Source organism: Oculina patagonica, chromosome 7 (genome assembly GCF_052425735.1).
Source record: "Oculina patagonica isolate OP01 chromosome 7, crgOcupat, whole genome shotgun sequence".
Classification (NCBI taxonomy): domain Eukaryota; kingdom Metazoa; phylum Cnidaria; class Anthozoa; order Scleractinia; family Oculinidae; genus Oculina; species Oculina patagonica.
In genome coordinates, this window is record NC_135764.1 from 327,501 (window position 1) to 347,645 (window position 20,145).

At 37.5% G+C, this 20,145-nt stretch overlaps 2 protein-coding genes and 1 long non-coding RNA gene across 5 annotated transcripts in view; 2 read left to right on the plus strand and 1 right to left on the minus strand.

Annotated features, from left to right (window-relative positions):
* Positions 1-18,713, plus strand: part of LOC144660243 (uncharacterized) — a 35,339-nt gene extending 16,626 nt beyond the window's left edge. Inside the window, exons 2-5 of one of the 2 annotated variants that reach the window (XR_013572069.1) lie at positions 13,432-13,876; positions 15,328-16,698; positions 16,883-17,422; positions 18,178-18,713. Coding sequence is in view for 1 of the 2 variants with exons in the window: in XM_078520843.1 (XP_078376969.1) it covers positions 17,174-17,422; positions 18,178-18,288 (360 nt within the window). In the remaining variant the exon portion in view is untranslated. Of the gene's footprint in view, positions 1-13,431; positions 13,877-15,327; positions 17,423-18,177 lie in introns of both variants that reach the window. The other variant, XM_078520843.1, reaches the window with a different exon arrangement.
* LOC144660799 (uncharacterized) lies at positions 4,044-9,765 on the minus strand. 2 transcript variants are annotated; one of them, XR_013572163.1, is made up of 3 exons: positions 8,982-9,765; positions 6,094-6,192; positions 4,044-4,673 (listed from the first exon to the last, which is right to left on the minus strand). It is a non-coding gene; the product is annotated as an uncharacterized LOC144660799 (long non-coding RNA). The 2 variants fall into 2 exon arrangements; XR_013572164.1 differs by lacking the exon at positions 4,044-4,673 and adding an exon at positions 4,810-5,469.
* On the plus strand, positions 4,280-9,765 carry LOC144660798 (uncharacterized). Its single transcript, XM_078521523.1, has 13 exons — positions 4,280-4,317; positions 5,036-5,077; positions 5,467-5,526; positions 5,929-6,023; positions 6,132-6,223; positions 6,316-6,401; positions 6,774-6,875; positions 6,981-7,053; positions 7,207-7,276; positions 7,643-7,708; positions 8,243-8,302; positions 8,804-8,932; positions 9,597-9,765. Exons 1-13 carry the CDS (start codon positions 4,290-4,292, stop codon positions 9,750-9,752), a joined length of 1,059 nt encoding a protein of 352 aa, XP_078377649.1. The 5' UTR covers positions 4,280-4,289; the 3' UTR covers positions 9,753-9,765.
* Positions 18,714-20,145: the final 1,432 nt, after the last annotated feature.

Consider the following 20,145-nt stretch of genomic DNA (forward strand, 5'->3'; position numbering starts at 1 on the left):
AGAGCTGAAATCAAACACGCTCCCACATATTCCCCTTTTCGACCCTCTTGAGTATGCGTTGGTGCTAAATTCTGCAAAAGTTTCTGTATCAGAAATCAATACCAAAAAGTTGTACGAAGCACAGGTGTCTGATCTACGTGAAATCCCTACAGCACAATCTAGATTTAATGAAATGCTTCCCGATTCTGAGCTAGTGTGGAAAAAAATTTATAGTTTGCCCTTCCAAGTCGCGTTAGATACGTATACCAGAGATTTTCAGTATAAGATTTTGAACAGAATCCTATTTACTAATGCAAAATTAAGCAAGCTTAAACTAGTTGATTCTCCTTTATGTACTTTCTGTGGCAATGACGAGGAAACCCCTGAACATCTCTTTGTATTTTGCCAATCCTCTAGAGCTTTCTGGAAAGAAATCTCTAGCTGGTATCGGTATCGATACGCTTCCTGATTTAACCAATCAAGTTAATATTATGTTTGGTTTGTTTGATGCCAAGAGCCACTTTATGCTCTTGAATCATATCGTGTTAATAGCAAAGCAGACCATCTTTTCCTGCAGACGAAAATCCATTGCTCCGAGCCTTATCATCTTCCTTGCACACCTCAAAAAGATTTTCAAAATAGAGGAATACCTTGCCAAAGAAAAGGTAAAATTAAATCTGCACCTTGAGAAATGGGAAATACTTTTAGAAACACTAAGTTGAAATTATCAGTTTTAATTTGCTTCTGCAGCCACCCCCCCTTTTTTTTTCTTTTTTTCTTTATTTATTTACTTATTTATCTACCTTTTAACTCGTAATTTTTTTTTTGTTACTTTATTTAATTACTTTTAAAAATCTGTAAAACTGGAAAAAATTAATAAAATATAAAAAAAACTCTTTCTTAAACGGACACCGTCGTACCGGCTCCGACTGTCCGTCTTAGAGAGGTGTCCGACTGAAAACGGCATGGATTAGGACATGTTAATCCAATGGAGGTGTACGTTAACCCAGAAACTAGATTATTTATGTCCATTATTCCCATTAATGAATTATTTTTGTATGAATTATGCCTTTATTTTGAAGTACTTTGAAAGGGTACCCAGAAGTTCTCGAAAATTTAAAATCCAATTATTTCCAAACCGAGTGAAAAAAATGGGTAAGTAAAAGCTTTATATGGAGTTGACTAAATGATTTATTCGTGGCTTTGTTTATGCTTTGTGAGTCTCACATGAAAGATCTAGGAGTGACTTTAGATTTCTTTACATTTATTCCGAAGAAATTTACCCGTGCCTTTGTGGATTTGTTTGTGTTTTGTGTGTTACACATAAAAGAGAAAGAGCGACTTCAGTTTTCTTTACATTCATTTTGTCAGGATATCAATGACCTTTTGAAATTCCGGTCACTGAGTTTAAGCGGGGTCCCCTATACCTCTTTGCAAAATGGAATCACGTAAAAAATTTTGGTTTTTCACGCGTCACGAATAAGTCTAAAACTGTTTTCACGTTCATGTCATGCAAAAATCATGGCGATCCCTCTTTAGGGGCCGACCATTTAACTCTTGATGGGGGGGGGGGGTGATGGCTAATTTCGAAAAAAATTCCTGCAAGCGCTTGTCGGAAGAAAAAAAAGAGTAAGAGACGTTTGTATGGATTTCGAATCATGTTTCAAGGTCCATAATGATGAAGAGTAACTCGCCATTACCGCCTATCATTTTTTTCGTACAGATATAAATTCAATTAAATTCAATTGAAATAAAAAAACTTCAAACATTTTATATCCACATCACAGTTGTATCATTTTGTTTTGAATTTATATCAAGGTAAATAAATTCAAAATTAAAAAAAAATCAAACAGATTTAACCCGTACACAAGGGGTTTCCATTGAACAAAGAAAAAAAAATTGATGAGAAGTTATCGCACCTCCTTTTCAAAAGCTCGCTTTTTCTTTTTAGGAATCATCGTTCTTCGTGCTCCTTTCCCTGTTTTAGAAGATCTTAAACTTTTCGAGGGAAGAAATGCGCTATCTACATGCATTAAGTTTTTAAGTCAAGATTTTAGGAAAACTATTATTAGAATATGGCGTGCTAGCTGTAAAAGTCACACCCTCTGTTAAGTGCCGCGCGGCATTCGCGTGTGCCATTGTTAGAAAGCTTTTTAAACTTTTCGAGAGAAGAAATGCGCTATTTACATGCATAAAGTTGGTAACTATTATTAGAATAGGGCGTGCTAGCTGTAAAAGTCTCACCTCTTTGTTAACTGCCGCGCGGCATTCGCGTGTGCCATTGTTGTAACCTGCGATCAGGCCTTTCTTTTTTTTCGCCGCAAAAAAAGAAAGACGCCTGATCTTAGACTACTGGCTTTAGATATCCCATTTGGTAGATTGTAGCCGTCCCGATCCGCTAAAAAAAATAAACGCGTATTTTTTTTTTTAGTGGCCGCAGGACGGCTGTACACAGGCGGAAATTGCTGTTAGACACTGACAAAACTTGCATCGACTGAACTCCACAAATTAAGGAAGGGCTTTTAATTGTAAGGCGTCGGAACTTTTCGGCTCGATTCCCTTGATGGGACAAACAACCGAAAGCTTTTGTTTCATGAGGTGATGACGAATTTGAGATCGTAACATTAAAATGTTTTGTGGCAAGGAATTCTGATCTGCGAGAGGGCGTAAAGCCTGGTTTTCACTAACGACGCAAGCACAAGCGCACTCACGCAAAAAGGACAAATTTTTATCTTTGTGCTTGCCGCAAACACAAGCACAAGCATCAAAATGCAATGCACTTGTGCTTTTGCTTGAGTCGAAGCCGTTTTCACGGAGAAATAAGAGCTGTTATCCTTCCGCTTGTGCTTGAGTCGCTAGTGACCAGATCATTTAAAAATTCTACTTTTTTTCTTGAACAAAAGTTAAGAACCAGATTAAGAACCCATGAAGCCTTATTTTACACTAAATACCATTTATATGAGAACCTGTTTCTAAGGCTAACTTGAAAAAACCTTGGTTCTTATACGCTGGTTTCTACTGTACCTTATAAAGTTATGTTTTAGTTGCTTTAAGGAAAAGAACAGGGCATGTAATTTGATCATTCTGTTATTCTTAGGAGTACATGTACTTAATTTCCTATACATATTAAATGTAGGTCAGAATGTAACCAAGGTTACTGTAACCTTTTACATTCTATATCTGTGAGACTTCATAATGCAACTTCCTGGAATGTTGTTGGTCACAATGACATACAGCTGTACCTATTTCATAGTCTGTTTAACAAATAGATTTCATTTTGCCGTGCGTCTGTTCAGTAATAGATCACAGATGACGTCAAAATGTGGTATGAACAGGGAAGTGGCCCACGAGGCGCTAGCCGAGTGGGTCACTGATGTTCATACCACATTTTGACGTCTTCTGTGATCTATTACTGAACAGACGCACGGCAAAATGAAATCTATTTGTTTTATACAATAACACAAGACTTCAGCACACTTCTGTGTGAGCAATGCTGCCGTACCGATGAGCTAAGTTGTTTTGATTTCACTATTAAGTTTTCGTTAACACGAAGCATTGTTAATCCGATTGAATAAACAGAAAAATGGTCAATTGAAAGTCAATGAAAAAACTAACCTTTATTCCGATTTGGAAAGTTGTTTAAATCTGTAAGCATTAACCGAAGCGTTCAACTGCAATTTGTTTGTTTTCCGTGGCGTCGTCCAACTGTACAACATCGGTCAAACTTTCATACAGACTTCGGATAATTTCTCGAATAATTCACTGTCTTCTTCAAGCTTGTTTTGCCCAGTTAAATGCTTCGAAAGGTGAACGATGCTTGGCGTATTGTTTCTCACTGAAGATTTGTAATTAAGCTGAACTTTTTTGCTTTGTTGTGGCCTCGCAAGTTTGAAAAACTTTGCCGACAACTATGATTTGGACTATGAACTCTGATCACGCGCGAGAGTCACACCACCGCGTGACGTCATCCATGTGTCTGTACTCTGATAGATCATAAGTAAGAACCAATCAAAATGCGCGTAGAATTCAGGTTATTATATAAATTACAATGTTTTTGTTTATGCAAAGGCCCGTAACAGGGCATGTAAAAAAATGTGGTGTATACTGCACTCAAAGGTCAAGAGCTTAAAAGACATGTGTGGAGCATAGATGCAATTAACATTTTCAAAGAGGTTGGCAGAGTCATGGGAAATTTAATTGGATCATTTGTAGCACTGCAAAATGAAATGACGATACCTTACTTCTCCAAAAAATGTTGAACATTTACATTTGTTCATCTTATTCTCTTTGATGCAGATGACAGCAATGAAATGGATGGCTCTCAAGTTGCTATTCAAGGTATAATGTCACATACAAACAAAGGTCTTAAAAGTCTTGGGTCAATGTCTTGTAAGCCCTTGTTCAATATTAATAAAATAATATCTAAAGCCAAACCTCTTGGGGAAGTGGGGGGAGGATTGTTGTCTTTCGATGCTCAATTTTCATGAATTTTGGATGTCAATTCATCCCAGAGTCATAACAGGTATTTGGGGATGACGAAATGTGTCCAAGATTTTAGCAAGAGTCGTGCATCAAATTCAATGACTAACCTCATCTGTGTCCTAACGAAAAGGAAATTTTTAAAATCAAGGAAGAACAAAATTCCTTAACCAAGTACATGTATCCCAAGCTCTCTCTTTGATTGCTCTATGATCCTACAATCAACATGGCATTGAGTTATAAAGACACAGATTTAAAAAATTCTAAACTAAGACCCTGCAAAAGCAAGCAACACAATGGTACCTATAATACATGTACAGTAAGTTCACTAATACCTATCAAAAACCATGCACTAGGTGACAAACGACTGTTGTATGTGTGGTCATAGAGAGATCAAAGAGAGGGCATTCGGTGTCTGTGATAAACTTGAGCATATGTCATAAAATCCTGGTTAAAACTTTTCTACAAAAACACTTAATTAGAGTTAAAAGCCTAGCGTACTGGCATTTTAGTATTTCATTCTTACTAGTATCTAAGTCGATTAATAAGTGCTTGCATGTTTCTCTTTTCGTTTCAGTGTCACAAGATTTAGTCACTATTCCTGCCTCAGTCAATGTTGGTAAGTGCATTAACCTACTTTTAATAAATTATTAAGACAAAAATCTTGTTGCAGTTATAATGTGGAAGTTATAATGATTGTAATCCTCAACTTGATGAAGTATTAATTAAATTTATGTGAGCACCAAAACTAACCTAGTAAATGGCCCAGCTCACAACAAGTCTCTCGTAGCTTAATGAAGTATTAATTAAATTTATATGAGCACCAAAAAACTAACCTAGTAAATGGCTCAGCTCACAACGAGTCTCTGGTAGCTCAGATGGTTAGAGCACCCAACCGGTATCTGGGAGGCCATGGGTTCGATTCCCGTCAAAATTTTTCTTTGTCCCATGCTCGTTTCATTATTGAATACTTCATCTTCATTAACAATAAAATTTTCTGGCAATCAGGTTCTGTTGTGGGTGAAATATTGCCTATCAGAGTTCAGCGCTCTAGCCAAGTCCTCTCTGGTATGTAATGAAATCTCTATTGACTTAACATATTAGATTTGGGGTTGATTATGGTTCATAAGCTACCCCCGAAGTTAAATAATTTATATCTATGATGGAGATAAATTATTATTGCAGGCATAAAAATGTAGACCAAAATTTAGTTTTGAAAACATCACAGGCACTTTAAAAAATGAATCAGTCACAATTGAGAGATTTAAAACAGACAATTCAACCATAGCCATGTATCATAGAAGCTCAAACTGGTTCCACTTCTAGTTTTGCTTTCCTAGCTTAAATTATTTAACTTCCATCAAATCCAGTGGGGCACAAAAGTGCCAAATTATTAAAAGTTTTTTAATAACCAATTAAACTTGATCGATCTTGATAATTTACTAAGCCTTCATTCTGTGTCAATTGCAGCCTTTACCAATGTGCAGCCAGAGGTTTTAATGGCATGGCAAAATGAGGTTTATGGATGGCAACATCCAAACACATTGACCATGCCATTTGAGCTAGTAAGTATAATTATGCAACTTTCCATTTAATCATATTTTTTGATTAATAATTAAAAAATTATATACATACTACATTATGATGCATCAATGCTGTCTTTTTTCCATCAGCTTTATCAGCAAGCTTCGCATGACATGGTGCCTATACTGGCATACTTTTCTAATCACCCTGCTGAAGAAATACACAGGGATGATTTTAGCAGGTAAATTGATAATTAATAATATACTTTTATTCATACAATATATATGAAACATGTCACCAAATGATAACTTCTGCTTGTCTTTTTTGCACTAGAAACATTGTACAAGATCCAGAATTTATAAATGCAGTATCTCCTGTCCATTTCTGGTCTGTTCCTGATTGCCCCGAGGGATCAGAAAGTAAGTGACTCTTGTTGAAAACATTATTAAATGATTTACCAATTGATGAATACATGCAACTTAAAATTTACCATTACAAATGCACACACAAGGATGTTATTATTTTGAAACAGAGACATTGACAACCATATTAAGTTCACAAATACCAATCAAAAAACATTCACCAGGTGCCAAAATACTTTTTGTTAAAAATTATACAGAATGAGATGGGTATGTCTTTTTAAAAAATTTTTGAGATCCAATTACAACGTACCATATGAAATAGACTCTGATATGTTAATATGTCAAAACTGTCTTTGTTTCTAGGAATAAGAATTGTGTTAAAACAATAAAAATGTTCTATATAACACTATGTAATGATTTCTCTTGCAGTTCAAAGAACTTTTGTTGGCACCAATCAGAGCACCCCTTTCCTGGTTGCATTTGTGTTCAATGCATCAGGGGGTCAAATGGCCCCTGATGTGCTTACGAATTGTAAGTGGAAATGAAAACATTATTTCCTATTGTAATTTGTTTTTGTAATTAATTTTGTAAAATTGCTTAACATTTTGATCTCTTCTTTCTACGCATTTTTCACAGGTTTGAATGTACAAGAAGTGATAGGTTTTATTGAAAGAGCAATAAGGGTCCAGCAGGATCAAATAGGACTAAGGTATACCATATTAAAATAATTACCTATTAAATACAAAAGCTTTATAATGAATTAGTAGTCCACATGCAATTGTTAACCGAGTCAAGGATGAAGCACAGTCAAAGGCCACACTCACCAACAATCAATAATTTACTACTATTTTAATATATACAGGAGAACTAGAGAACTAAGAGCTGAGCAAGATCAGGCCTACCAAGAAAGTCTACAACGAGACAGGGAAAGGGTGAGAGTTTCAAATAAACTAGTTACCATTATATTGATTTAATAAACATGAAAGAAATAAACCAAACAATTTTGTTGCAAAGTTTCAATGATCAAAATAGAAAACAAAAATTAAAAAATCAACCTTTTTTTGGCGTCTGAAAAATTCAAATGCTTCCTAAAAGAATTTCTGCATGCTTAATCCTGCTACTGGCTTATGCAATCTGCTTTAATGTTAGAAAAAAAGTCATTTATATTTATCCCAAATAATGCACATGAAATCAACCATGTTAACACTGTCAACCTTAACAGTCCATCCCATTATAAAGGAGCTTACGACATGAAACATTGAAATTGAAGGGGTTCCACCTTTTTTCCTTTTTGTTAGGCTAGACAGAGGGAAGAAGAACGACTGCGAGAAGAAGAATTGGAAAGAGAAAGGCAGCGTGTTCAGGTATTATTAAATTATGAAATTATTAAATGGTAATGTGTAAACAGGAATATGTAAGAACATTCATAAAAGTTAGCCCTGCTAGCCCTGGCCTAGTGAATTGGGCATTAGGGCTAGTGGATAAGAAAAAGAAAATAAAAAAATAAAAATTGGAGGCTAGTGAAAATAAACTTTTGGGACACATAGCACCAGGCATACTAAAGGACCCTAGTAAGTCACCCTTTTGTATTTGTTTACAAACAAAAGATTTGGTATTACATTTAACGCTGAGTATGTCTAAACAAAAGAGGTCTCTGTGAAATTGCAAAAGGTGTTAAACAGTGAAAAACGTAATAAACGGCAAAAGGTAAATAACATACAGTTTTATGAATTTCAATAACATCGAAAATGGGGAAACTATTTTTTCAAAGGAAAAAGAGAGAATTGTTAACTTGTTCATGAAAAACATTGAGAAATTAAGAATACTTCGAGAAATAGTGCCTAGCTATGATTGAACTTCATTGAATTTAATTGTAATACCACTATGTGACTTTGCAGAGAGAAGAAGAGGAAAGAGCAAGGGAGGCTGAGCTTGAAAGAGAAAGATCTAATGCTGAGGTAATGAAAATAAAATAGAAAACGAGAAAGTTGTATCCAAAATGAATATTTGAAGCTCTCCTAAATTGAATCATTTGTTTAGATATTTCTTACAGAAGTAAGCAAGAAAAAGTTGAAAAGAAATTTTAAAACTTTATTTCTGAAAAAACAACAACAATATTTATTTCAGATATTAAATATATGCTGAGAAATTTAATTTAAAACAGTGTTGTCTTCTTCATTGTCACTTTTATACATCAAAACTCAATTAACTATGTACATAAACTCAGATAAGTGGAATTGGGATGGTTATTGGTTAATAGAATGACAGTACACCCTTCGACAGAACATTGTATTTACCCTGTATGTACTTACTTAAGATTTTCATAGTCGCCACATCACTACGTTTTGATTACTTACAAAACCCTACATCAGGACTGCTGTTGTCACCTATTAACCTATTTAATTTTTAGAATAAATGTTTAATTAGTAGCAATATCTAAATTTTTTTTTATTTTGAAGGCACTAAGAGAGGCAAGAGAAAATCTTCCAGAAGAACCCCTGGCAAGAGAAGACACGACGCAAGTGAGAATTAGAGGCCCTGATGGCGAGGTTGTCAGTAGAACGTTCTACATGAGTGACACCACTCAGGTAGTATTCTATAGTGGAATAACATTTAAACACACAGAAATGTACTTACCTACAGGAGTTAATTGTGCATGAAGTGCACTCAACGGTGCATCTTGCTAGCCTCAGCCGCCATTAATCTCGTTCCCAGCGCTCAGCCGGCATTCTCGTTCCCATACATTCTCGTCCCAATAGCCCTTTCGTTTCTCTTTAGCCGGCTGAGCCTTGGCACGAGGAAACGAAGGGATCCAGCTCTGGGGACACAGGATTTTTGAATTAATTTGAATCGTTTGCCGGCTAAGAGAAGATAAAGGGCTATGGGGACAAGAATTAACGAGATTGAGCCATTCAAATCAATCTCGTCTATCGGTTCATACAAAATGAAAAATCAAAACATATCTCGCTTTCGAAAAATATCGCGTATACGACACGTATTTGATACTTACTGCTAATGAGCTGAGCATGCCATATTTTGATCAGCACCTAAGATGATGTTTTTGAAAATTTATGAAATTTCATTAAATGTACATGTAAACGTTATTGCAGATGCAAGCCTTCACAGGGCCTTTATTTCTACATATAACTAATTTTTTGATCGAGAAGGTACAGGAAAAAAAACTTAGAAATGAAAAGCATACCATCAAGACACTCAGTGTATTAATCATTTCTGTGTTATATTGCTTTGCAGGTGCTATACAATGCAGCGTTTGTCCTGTTGGCTTTACCGAGCCAAAATTTTCGGATAAGAACATACTCTCGAGTACTAGAAAACGATGGATCAGACTTATCCACGCTAGAGTTAATGGAGAGCACTGTTTTAAGCATAGAAATGCTCGACGAATAACAGTAAATTTATTTGACTTTTCTAACAGCAAAAGGGCACCCAACAAAGAATTAAAGACACAACTTCGGATTATGCCAATTGAAACTCCTTTTTAATTAAGCCTTTGCAAAAAGCAAAAGGAAACGAGACAGCAACATCTATTTCGCTCATTTCGTTAAGTTAGCCGGTTCCAATGTGTAGAAGTGACGTACAGAGCGGTCGAGAAAGACTAAAAATAACAGAAAGTCTGGAACCAGCCGCTTTTTTCCAATACAAACTGTTGGGCGTTCTTTACAACTGTAGGCTGAAGATTTTAAAATACCATTGTACATAGTTAAGGATTTTTAATACAGTTACGTTTAAGGTTTCAGTTCTAGTTTTATGATAGTTCTACCGGGCCGCATATTATGTTGCTTCCCGTTGGTTTAAAGATTTTTACCATAGTCGGAGTACCGTATTTACTCGAATAAGCGCCGCGGCGCTTATTAAATTTTTCGCGTCTCAAGTGCGGCGCTTATTCGAGGGCGGCGCTTATTTAAAATTTGGACGCCATAAAGAATTTAATCTTTTACATTAGTTGAAAATAGCGTCTTTTGATTGTCAGTCTTCGTCTCTTGCTGAAGAAAGAAGTAGCGCTAGCTGTCTTGGCAATGTCCACGGCACCACAACATTTACAGAGCTGCGTATTGCAAGAATGTTGAATAGAAGAACTAATGAGCGAGTGGTAAAACAATAACATTGAACTGCAAAACATCGATTTTGATGAAAAAGAAATTTACAATTTGTTTTAAGAGTTGCTTTGTAGTGCTGCTACTAGTTAAACGGAAATTCCTCAAATAAGCGCCGCATCGGGACTGCGGCGCTTTTTCGGGGGCGGCGCTTATTATCTTTTTTGTCCCAAGTGCGGCGCTTATTCGAGGGCGGCGCTTATTCGGGGGCGGCGCTTATTCGAGTAAATACGGTACGTGTTTTTGCTTTCTTGAATACCTGAGTCAGGTCTAGCAGCTTCTAGGCACTACCAGTAAACGGACAGAAATCAGGAAAGTTTTAAATGAAGTAACAAAAGCAACCGTTAATATATCAAAGATTTAAAAGTGGTTAATAAGTTGGTAAAATGATTGTTAAAGAAATGCAATTGAGTTGTCGCAGGGCGTCAGTGATTCGGTGTGGTAACAAAATGAACCCTCTCCTCAGCGTTCTCGCTGGAGAGACATGAGAGGTCAGCCGTAGCAGCAATTTTCTTCGATCAGATTAGCTCTTGTTTAAGAAATACAGGCTAATAAAAAACCTCCTGAATGGGCACGTCCTTGCCCGACTTGCTTTCAGGATTGAATACAATGTAGCCTGCGAACAGGCTCCCGAGTGGGGTCTCCCTCAGGCCCGCTCTTCCGCTTTACGCTCTACCCTCGCGTAACCACACAAGGGAGCCTGTTCGCAGGCTAGATACAATGCTTCAGTGTACTTAAATAATGGACCCTCTCCTCAGCGATCTAGCGGCTTTAACTGGTAAACTGGGAGAGACATTAGGGGTAAGCTGAAGCCGCAGTCAACCGGCTTCGATCGGATTAGCTCGGCTAAGAAATACAAATCAATAAAAGACTTCTGAATGGACACAACATTTCCTGACTTGCTTCAGGATAGGAAACAATGCATAATATTTTTTTTTTCTATCATTACACATGATACTGCTGCGTTTTCAATTATCTTAGGTAGTAAAAAATACTTATTTAAAATTAATATATAAAATACCTCAAACAAATTATTTGATTTCACGATCTAAGAGGACTTGCAAACAACTAACTAGTGTACGTTAAAAGAAAAAATACAGAAAAAAAAAAAATACTGAACGAGCCTTCTTCTACATAAATAGCAAGTATGCTGCATTTAATTATAGAAAGTACCCCCTGGATTGACTTTTTCGCTTCCTTGTCTCTACATGGACCATTGTCTTAATGTTAAATAAAAAATATTTCTCACTATTTTTTTTTAATCAGAGCACAACACTTGGTTATTAGACGGGGTATCAACAAATGCAAATGAAATTTTCGGTTCATCGACGTAAACTTATAATGACTGATGAGGTTTTTCCGCAAGATACTTTGAAGTTATCTTGAAGAAAAATTAACTCATTAAGTTCACATCAAAAAATTAACTTATTAAGTTTACGTCGTAATGTGATTCACACTTATTAACTTTACGTCGTAAATTAAAACTTAACGTATTAAATTTACGTAGTAAAATTATTGACGCATTGAACTTAACTTATTACATTTACGTCGTAATTTTAAACTTAACTTATTAACTTTACGTCGTAACTTTACGACGTAAAATTATTGACACATCAAAGCTAACTTATTACCTTTACGTCGTAACTTGGCGTATATATATTAACGCCAATGTCATAAATGTCGCTGGATTTCACGTCGTGACACTTCAAACCTACATACAACATAAGAGATCAAAGAGCTTTACTAGGAAATGTCTAGTTGACATTCAGAAGACGTCAAAGAAACGTTGGACAATGTTTGATAAATTACGACGTAAAGAGACGTGCACCAGGATTACGTCGTAAACTTTACGTCGTAACATTAGACATTGAAATACGACCATTTAGACGTGCAACATGTGTTTAGACGTCTAAAATGTCCTCAAAGTGTTTTGAGCAGCAATGAACGCCATACACAAGAGCGGGAGGTTCTCGGGATTTTCATCAAGGAAGTTAAAACTGTTTTAATCCTTGACCGATGAAAATTTCTCGACTGACAAAACTGGTCAAAAATTCTCGATCGCTTACAGTATTTTTCCACCGATTTTTCAGTCGACCTCGACGCACCATTATTATTGCACCCATCGACGATATTTTCAAAGCTGGGGTTTCATCTCGCTCAGCTGGAATGACATCCTGCAGTGGGTTTATTTGTCCTATTTGCTTACACTTTGCTATTCTTAATCAAAGTGTAATCCGTTAGTTGTTTGCCAGATTAGAGCAGCAATATTCCCGCTATCGCTGAATAAATTAGAGTTATATCTATTTAATGCAAACCCCCATTGTGTAAGTTGTTTTCTTTGAACTGTGCTTTTATTGAAGTTATAACGTCTTGATCAGCCACAGCCATAACGAATAAGGATCTGTCACCTTGTGCTATTTGTAGCGCAATACTTGTGGGTAGTTTAAGCAACGACAGCATTAGCCTGCGTCGCCGGCGTTCAAAGGGGAAGGAAAAGGGGAGTTCGAGCGCGAAGCGCGAGGTGCGAGGGGAGAGCGCGAAGCGCGATCGGGGTCTTCTCCGATCGCGCTTTGCGCTCTCTCCTCGCACCTCGCACTCGAACTCCCCTTCTCCTTCCCCTTTGAACGCCGGCCACGCAGGCTACGACAGCATTTGACTGATTGCATTTATGACCACATCAGTTCGAACATCCTTCGCTGTCGCTATTACAATAAAAGTCTTGACGTTCCTCGCCATTTCATTTCTTCCATGTCGCTGTTTAAACGCCGTGTCGCTTGACGGAATTTACCCTCTGACAGGGCCTCTTCAATTACCGGACCCAATCGAACGATTGGTGTTCGATTGGGCTCGACTGAATTTTGGTTCGATTTTGTTCGATTAGGTACGCCGGGACTTTGACCAGGCTATTGTTAGCCTGAATTTCTGACCTCCCTCTCCTCCCCTCTACTAATCTGTATTCTGTTTTCCCGCAGGAGCACTACACCCTGGATTCCGAACCGGAAATGTTCGGGCTGCAGTGTCACCAATCACGCTATTGGCCCGCTGCGGAGCGAATAGTCAACGAGACAAAAAAAGATGCTACCAAGAGCAAGGGGTTTATGAAATGAAAATTGGTTATACAAACAGCTCTATACCGAGTTGTCCAGGCAACCGACATTTTTATTAAGAATGCTATTGTGTTTATACGACATAACACAGCAATATCTGTTCGACATTCAAATCATTTGTTTGTTTTCTTTTTACGAAGAAGACCAAAGCGTAGTTGAATGCAGTGATTCAGATGGATTGAATTGCTCGATTGATTCCGCCGAAAGTTTTGTTAGTATACTCTTCTCCGTGGCCGGCTTGTAATCTCGCGCTAATTGGAGATTTGCAGAGTTTTTGGTGAGTTTTCATCAAGTTTTCACATTTCCCCAGGTAAGAAATCAGTCAATTTTCCATCAGAGCCGCCAAATAACAAATTCGTCCGCCGAAGCAAGCCTACCGATTGATCTCAATCAAGCGCTCGGTTTTTTAGTCGGTAATGCAAGAGTGACAGACTGAGATTTTGTTGGACTATATAACTATATAATGCTGTGTAGATAATCAGATCAGGTCATGTTTATAATACAGAGAAAGTCTCCATGTAGACTAAATAGTTGACAGGGTGCTGACGTTCATTACAGTATATACTCGGCGTATCACACCGAACGAATCCGAACAAATTTTTCAGAGAACTCAATCGAACGAAATCGAATCTAATCGAACGATTAAATTCGATTTCGTTCGATGACCGAACAAAATCGAATTTAATCGTTCGATTAAGTTCGATTGCGTTCGATTGAGTTTGAAAACCGAACGTTCGATGTGATACGCCGGGTATATAGAACTGAACATTGCTGTAAGAGATTGATGCGAGTATGGGCGGCTCGTAAAATGGCCCAGTAAAATGGAAACCGCGTTTTAAACACTACCTTTCTAAAAAAAACATATTGTTTTAGTGTATACAATAGTAATTTTTTCAAGTTGTTTCATTTTCTTGCTAAATTTACTTATTTATTTTCACTGAATCCGGTTTGACGTTTCATTTGAGCGCGAAGGAAACTTAAAGGGGATGAACGCATCCGCGATTTGAAACAAATATTTTTAAAAAAATTATCCAATGGACAAAACTCCCGCTAGCAAGGTCACAAAAGAAACTGAGCAATATTCCAATCAAATTTATCTTCCTAATGTATCAGTTGATTTCTGTCTTGAACGGGCAAGTTACAATAAAACCCGCGAGTAAGAGCCTAACATTTTATGAACCTGCTGGGCTAAAAATAACAAATTAGAACCCCCCCCCCCCCTCCCCTTTTTATATGAACCTATTAACCCTAAAATTTGGAAACAGGTTCTTATTTTCTAAAATTGATTACAAATGTCTACTTTCGAGAATATAAGTTTGCACAAGGCATTACCGTCCATGTGTATGATGTTATGTTCTGAATGATTGGTACTTCATTTTACATAAACACTTTTATGGCCAGTATGCAAATCTTATACAAGGAATAAGCCAATTACAACTAAAAGTTCTATTAGCAACAATCTAATTTTTTCCTCAGAAAATAAGAACCAACTAAGAACCTAGATAGCCTAAATTTGTGTTAACTACCATTTATGTAAGAACCTGTTTAGGCTAACCTGGAAAAAAAAGGTTCTTATCGCGAGTGTTTGCTGTATTCCACCTTATCTAATTCATTCGTGCAACACGGATTTAAAATATACTGCATTTTTTATGTTAATATATATATTTTTTATGTCTCGAATATCGAGTTAATTTTCGGGATGTTCTGTTGTCATACATTCTTGTAACTGATTTTGTGTTCCTCTATGAATTGATTTTTAAGGCTTTCACGTGCAAGAAATCTATACGTACCCTAGTTCTTCTTATCGTAACAACGTTGAAAGCCGTGTGGAACAGCATGTGTCTTTACGCGCCATTTCTACAGATACTCCACCGGACAAGTAGAGATGAGCAGTTACGAAATGAGGAGAGAAAACACAACAGAAAAATGAAGGAACACAGAGAAGATCCGCAGTCGAGTTTTGACCCCCACCCCCCTGAGGTTGCCATTGCATCGACAAAGAAAAGTTCAAAGGAAGAATATAGAGAAAAGAATGTATAAAGCTTACGAGAGCAAACTGACACAAAGACAAGACTCTGTTTATTTCTCCAGTTTCCTTTTCAATGTTGCTGCAAGTGAATGTTTATTTGTAAATAGTCCTTAATATTTAGAAAGCAAAACAAAAGGCAAGGCATAAATTCTTTTAATTGATCATACATTCAATTCAATTACACGAAGCGACAAGTTCACGCGATTGAAAACGCCTCAACTTTACCACAAGGACTACATTGCTGAATGATGACTTTAAAGGAGGATTTCTCTATACAATTGTAGCAATAAATTATCGCAAGAAAAGTCGCTGAGCGAACGAAAACGGCGAGTAGAATTCTAAATGAGCTCTATCAAAACAACACTGGCGAGCCACGCTAACTCGACCAACCACTCAAGCGAAACGCCACATTCAGCAAGAAGGATCAGTTTACTGGCCCTGTCTGGCCTTGTTTGAGGTAGGAGGGTCAGTTTACTGGCCCTGTCTGGCCTTGTTTGAGGTAGGAGGGTCAGTTTACTGGCCCTGTTTGGCCTTGGCCCTGTCTGGCCTTGTTTGAGGTAGGAGGGTCAGTTTACTGTTCCTGTCTGACCTTGTTTGAGGTAGGAGGGTCAGTTTACTGGCCCTGTCTGGCCTTGTTTGAGGTAGGAGGGTCAGTTTACTGGCCCTGTCTGACCTTGTTTGAGGTAGGAGGGTCAGTTTACTGGCCCTGTCTGGCCTTGTTTGAGGTAGGAGGGTCAGTTTACTGGCCCTGTCTCGCCTTGTTTGAGGTAGGAGGGTCAGTTTACTGGCCCTGTCTGGCCTTGTTTGAGGTAGGAGGGTCAGTTTACTGGCCCTGTCTGGCCTTGTTTGAGGTAGGAGGGTCAGTTTACTGGCCCTGTCTGGCCTTGTTTGAGATAGGAGGGTCAGTTTACTGGCCCTGTCTGACCTTGTTTGAGGTAGGAGGGTCAGTTTACTGGCCCTGTCTGACCTTGTTTGAGGTAGGAGGGTCAGTTTACTGGCCCTGTCTGGCCTTGTTTGAGGTAGGAGAGTCAGTTTACTGGCCCTGTCTGGCCTTGTTTGAGGTAGGAGGGTCAGTTTACTGGCCCTGTCTGGCCTTGTTTGAGGTAGGAGGGTCAGTTAACTGGCCCTGTCTGGCCTTGTTTGAGGTAGGAGGGTCAGTTTACTGGCCCTGTCTGGCCTTGTTTGAGGTAGGAGGGTCAGGTATCTGGCCCTGTCTGGCCTTGGCCCTGTCTGGCCTTGTTTGAGGTAGGAGGGTCAGTTATCTGGCCCTGTCTGGCCTTGTTTGAGGTAGGAGGGTCAGTTAATTTAAAAACGTATTTCGATCAACACTCCCGTGGCTCGTTTCGAAACGTTTTTTTATTCCGCTTATAAGCCCTCCCGGATATAAGCCCCTCCGTTTATAAAGCCCACCCAAACCCCTTACGAAGTTGTATAAGCACAGGGATTATAACCGGAATTTTACGGTAGTCAACGAGGCAAAAAAAGATGCTACCAAGAGCAAGGGGTTTATGAAATGAAAATTGGTTATACAAACAGCTCTATACCGAGTTGTCCAGGCAACCGACATTTTTATTAAGAATGCTATTGTGTTTATACGACATAACACAGCAATATCTGTTCGACATTCAAATCGTTTGTTTGTTTTCTTTTTACGAAGAAGACCAAAGCATAGTTGAATGCAGTGATTCAGATGGATTGAATTGCTCGATTGATTCCGCCGAAAGTTTTGTTAGTATACTGTTTTCCGGGGCCGGCTTGTCATCTCGCGCAAATTGGAGATTTGCAGAGTTTTTAGTGAGTTTTCATCAAGTTTTCACATTTCCCCAGGTAAGAAATCAGTCAATTTTCCATCAGAGCCGCCAAATAACAAAGTCGTCCGCCGAAGCAAGCCTACCGATTGATCTCAATCAAGCGCTCGGTTTTTCAGTCAGTAATGCAAGAGTGACAAACTGAGATTTTGTTGGACTATATAACTATATAATGCTGTGTAGATAATCAGATCAGGTCATGTTTATAATACAGAGAAAGTCTCCATGTAGACTAAATAGTTGACAAGGTGCTGACGTTCATTACAGTATATAGAACTGAACACTGCGAGATTGATGCGAGTATGGACGGCTCGTAAAATGGCCCAGTAAAATGGAAACCGCGTTTTAAACACTACCTTTCTAAAAAACATATTGTTTTATTGTATACAAAAGTAATTTTTACAGTTCCTTGCTTTGTTACTTGTTTATTTTCACTGAATCCGGTTTGACGTTTCATTTAAGCGCAAAGGTAACTTTAGGGGGGATGATCTCATCCGTGTTTTGCGGTAATATTCTAGTTACAAACTCAAAAACGTATTTTGGAAAAAAATAATTATCCAATGGACAAAACCCCCGCTAGTAAAGTCTTGGACGGACAAGTTATTCCACCGTATATAATTTATTCGTGCAACACAGATTTTAAATATACTTCATTTTTTATGTTAATTTATATATGTATTTTTTTGTCTCGAATATCGAGTTAATTTTCGGAATGTTCTGTTGTCATACATTCTTGTAACTGAATTTGTGTACCTCTATGAATTAATTTTTCAGGCTTTCAGCCGAAGAAATCAATACCCTTCTTATCGTAACACCGTTGAAGGCCGTGTTAAACAGCATGTGTCTTTACGCGGCATTTCTACGGATACTCCACCGGACAAGTAGAGATGAGCAGTTTCGAAATGAGGAGAGAAAACACAACAGAAACATCAAGGAACACAGAGAAGATCCGCAGTCGAGTTTTGACCCCCACCCCCCTGAGGTTGCCATTGCATCGACAAAGAAAACTTCAAGGGAAGAATATAGAGGAAAAAATGTATAAAGCTAACGAGAGCAAACTACCACAAAGACAAGACTCTGTTTATTTCTCCAGTTTCCTTTTCAATGTTGCTGTTAGTGAATGTTTATTTGTAAATAGTCCTTAATACTTAGAAAGCAATTCAGGGCACTGGAAGTAAATATTTCCTCTTGAAGTTTGCATTTAATTATCTGAAAACACGGTCAGTTGTTTGAAGTTGGCGTGCAAGAAAGATGTTAGAAAAGATAAGATGATAAAATTTATGTTTTGAATTTAATCATTCATCTATAAAGGAAGAAAAACTCCACAATACGCGCAATTCTTTTACTATCTTTACTAGTTTAATTTGTATACACCTAATTGTATGTCGTTGTCATAGAAAAAGAAGATGAAAAAAGGCAAATATCACGGAATGAATTAGGCATTAGAAATGACACGTTTAAAGTTCGCCCGAGTGACTTTTTCATTTTAATATGACAATGTTACTGCAATTAGGTGAATATTGTAAAGTACGGCAAGAGAGTATTGAAGAGCTTACTTTATTAACGTGTCAAATCTGTAGTAGCTGAGGGGAAAAGTCCCCTCTACTAATTGTGGACACCGCAGTTAGCCAAAATGTTTCCTTCAGTCGCCACTCCCAGGAGAACCAATCACAAACTGTTCATAGTTACGTTACCTGAAAAGTTTCCGTACTATACTGTACTGTATATACTGATGGTAATTATTATTATAAAATAAGTTAAAAAACCGTGTTGCGCGGCTTTGCTCTTTATGTCACTACGGTAACCGTGATGTACAATAAACATTTTTCCCTCCTTGAAAGTTTTGAATTGCCCGCTGGTTTGTGCTTTGCGGCGAGAATCCGGGTTTTCATTTATTACTTCTTGTTTTTATCTGACTGTCAGAGGTTTTCTTTTTTCCAATTTAAATGAGAAAGACGCCGCGGACAGCAATGCTTGTAATAAATATTAAAATAAAATGATCTAAAATGAATACCGCGTCAAAATGAAATTATCTTCTTCTTGCAAGCGTTTGTTAACAACAGTTCTGTGGTATTTGGGTAGAAAGCAGTTAAAAAAATAAATACACCTTTTTTTCAAAATGGCCGAAAAAAAACCTGTATTCTTTTGTCTACATGTTAATTGGCCTTTTTAGCCTCATTTTAATCCAAAGATTCTTTAGACTTCTACAGATGCGATCGAGGCCACGAAGGCCAACTAAAATGAAAACAAAAGAATAATATATTTCCCGCCATATTGGAAAAAGGTGAATACTTTTTCAAGAGGAGGCTCCCGTCACATGGAGTTTTTTTCAGGGCCATAAAATCTAGATAGATATGTCAGTGGGCATAAAATCTAGAAATAGTTTCGAGGGTGAACAACAGTCTTCGCGTTGATTTAAAGTAAATGTATTGTATTTCCAATGCATATTTTTTCTCCGTTTTGAGCAAATCAAAATTGAAATACACTGCATTGTATTATTCTTGTAAATTCACTGTCTTATCAGGCTACGCAAAAGGTCCTATATTATTGACCAATCCGAGTCCTCTATTTTATTGACCAGTTCAAGCGTTCTATCTTACTGGCCAATCCGAGCAAATGTTCTATCTTATTGACCAATCCGAGTAATCTATCTTATTGACCAATCCCAGCGAATGTTTTATTTTATTGCCAATCCGAGCAACTGTTCTATTTTATTGATATATCAGGTGCAAAACCAATACA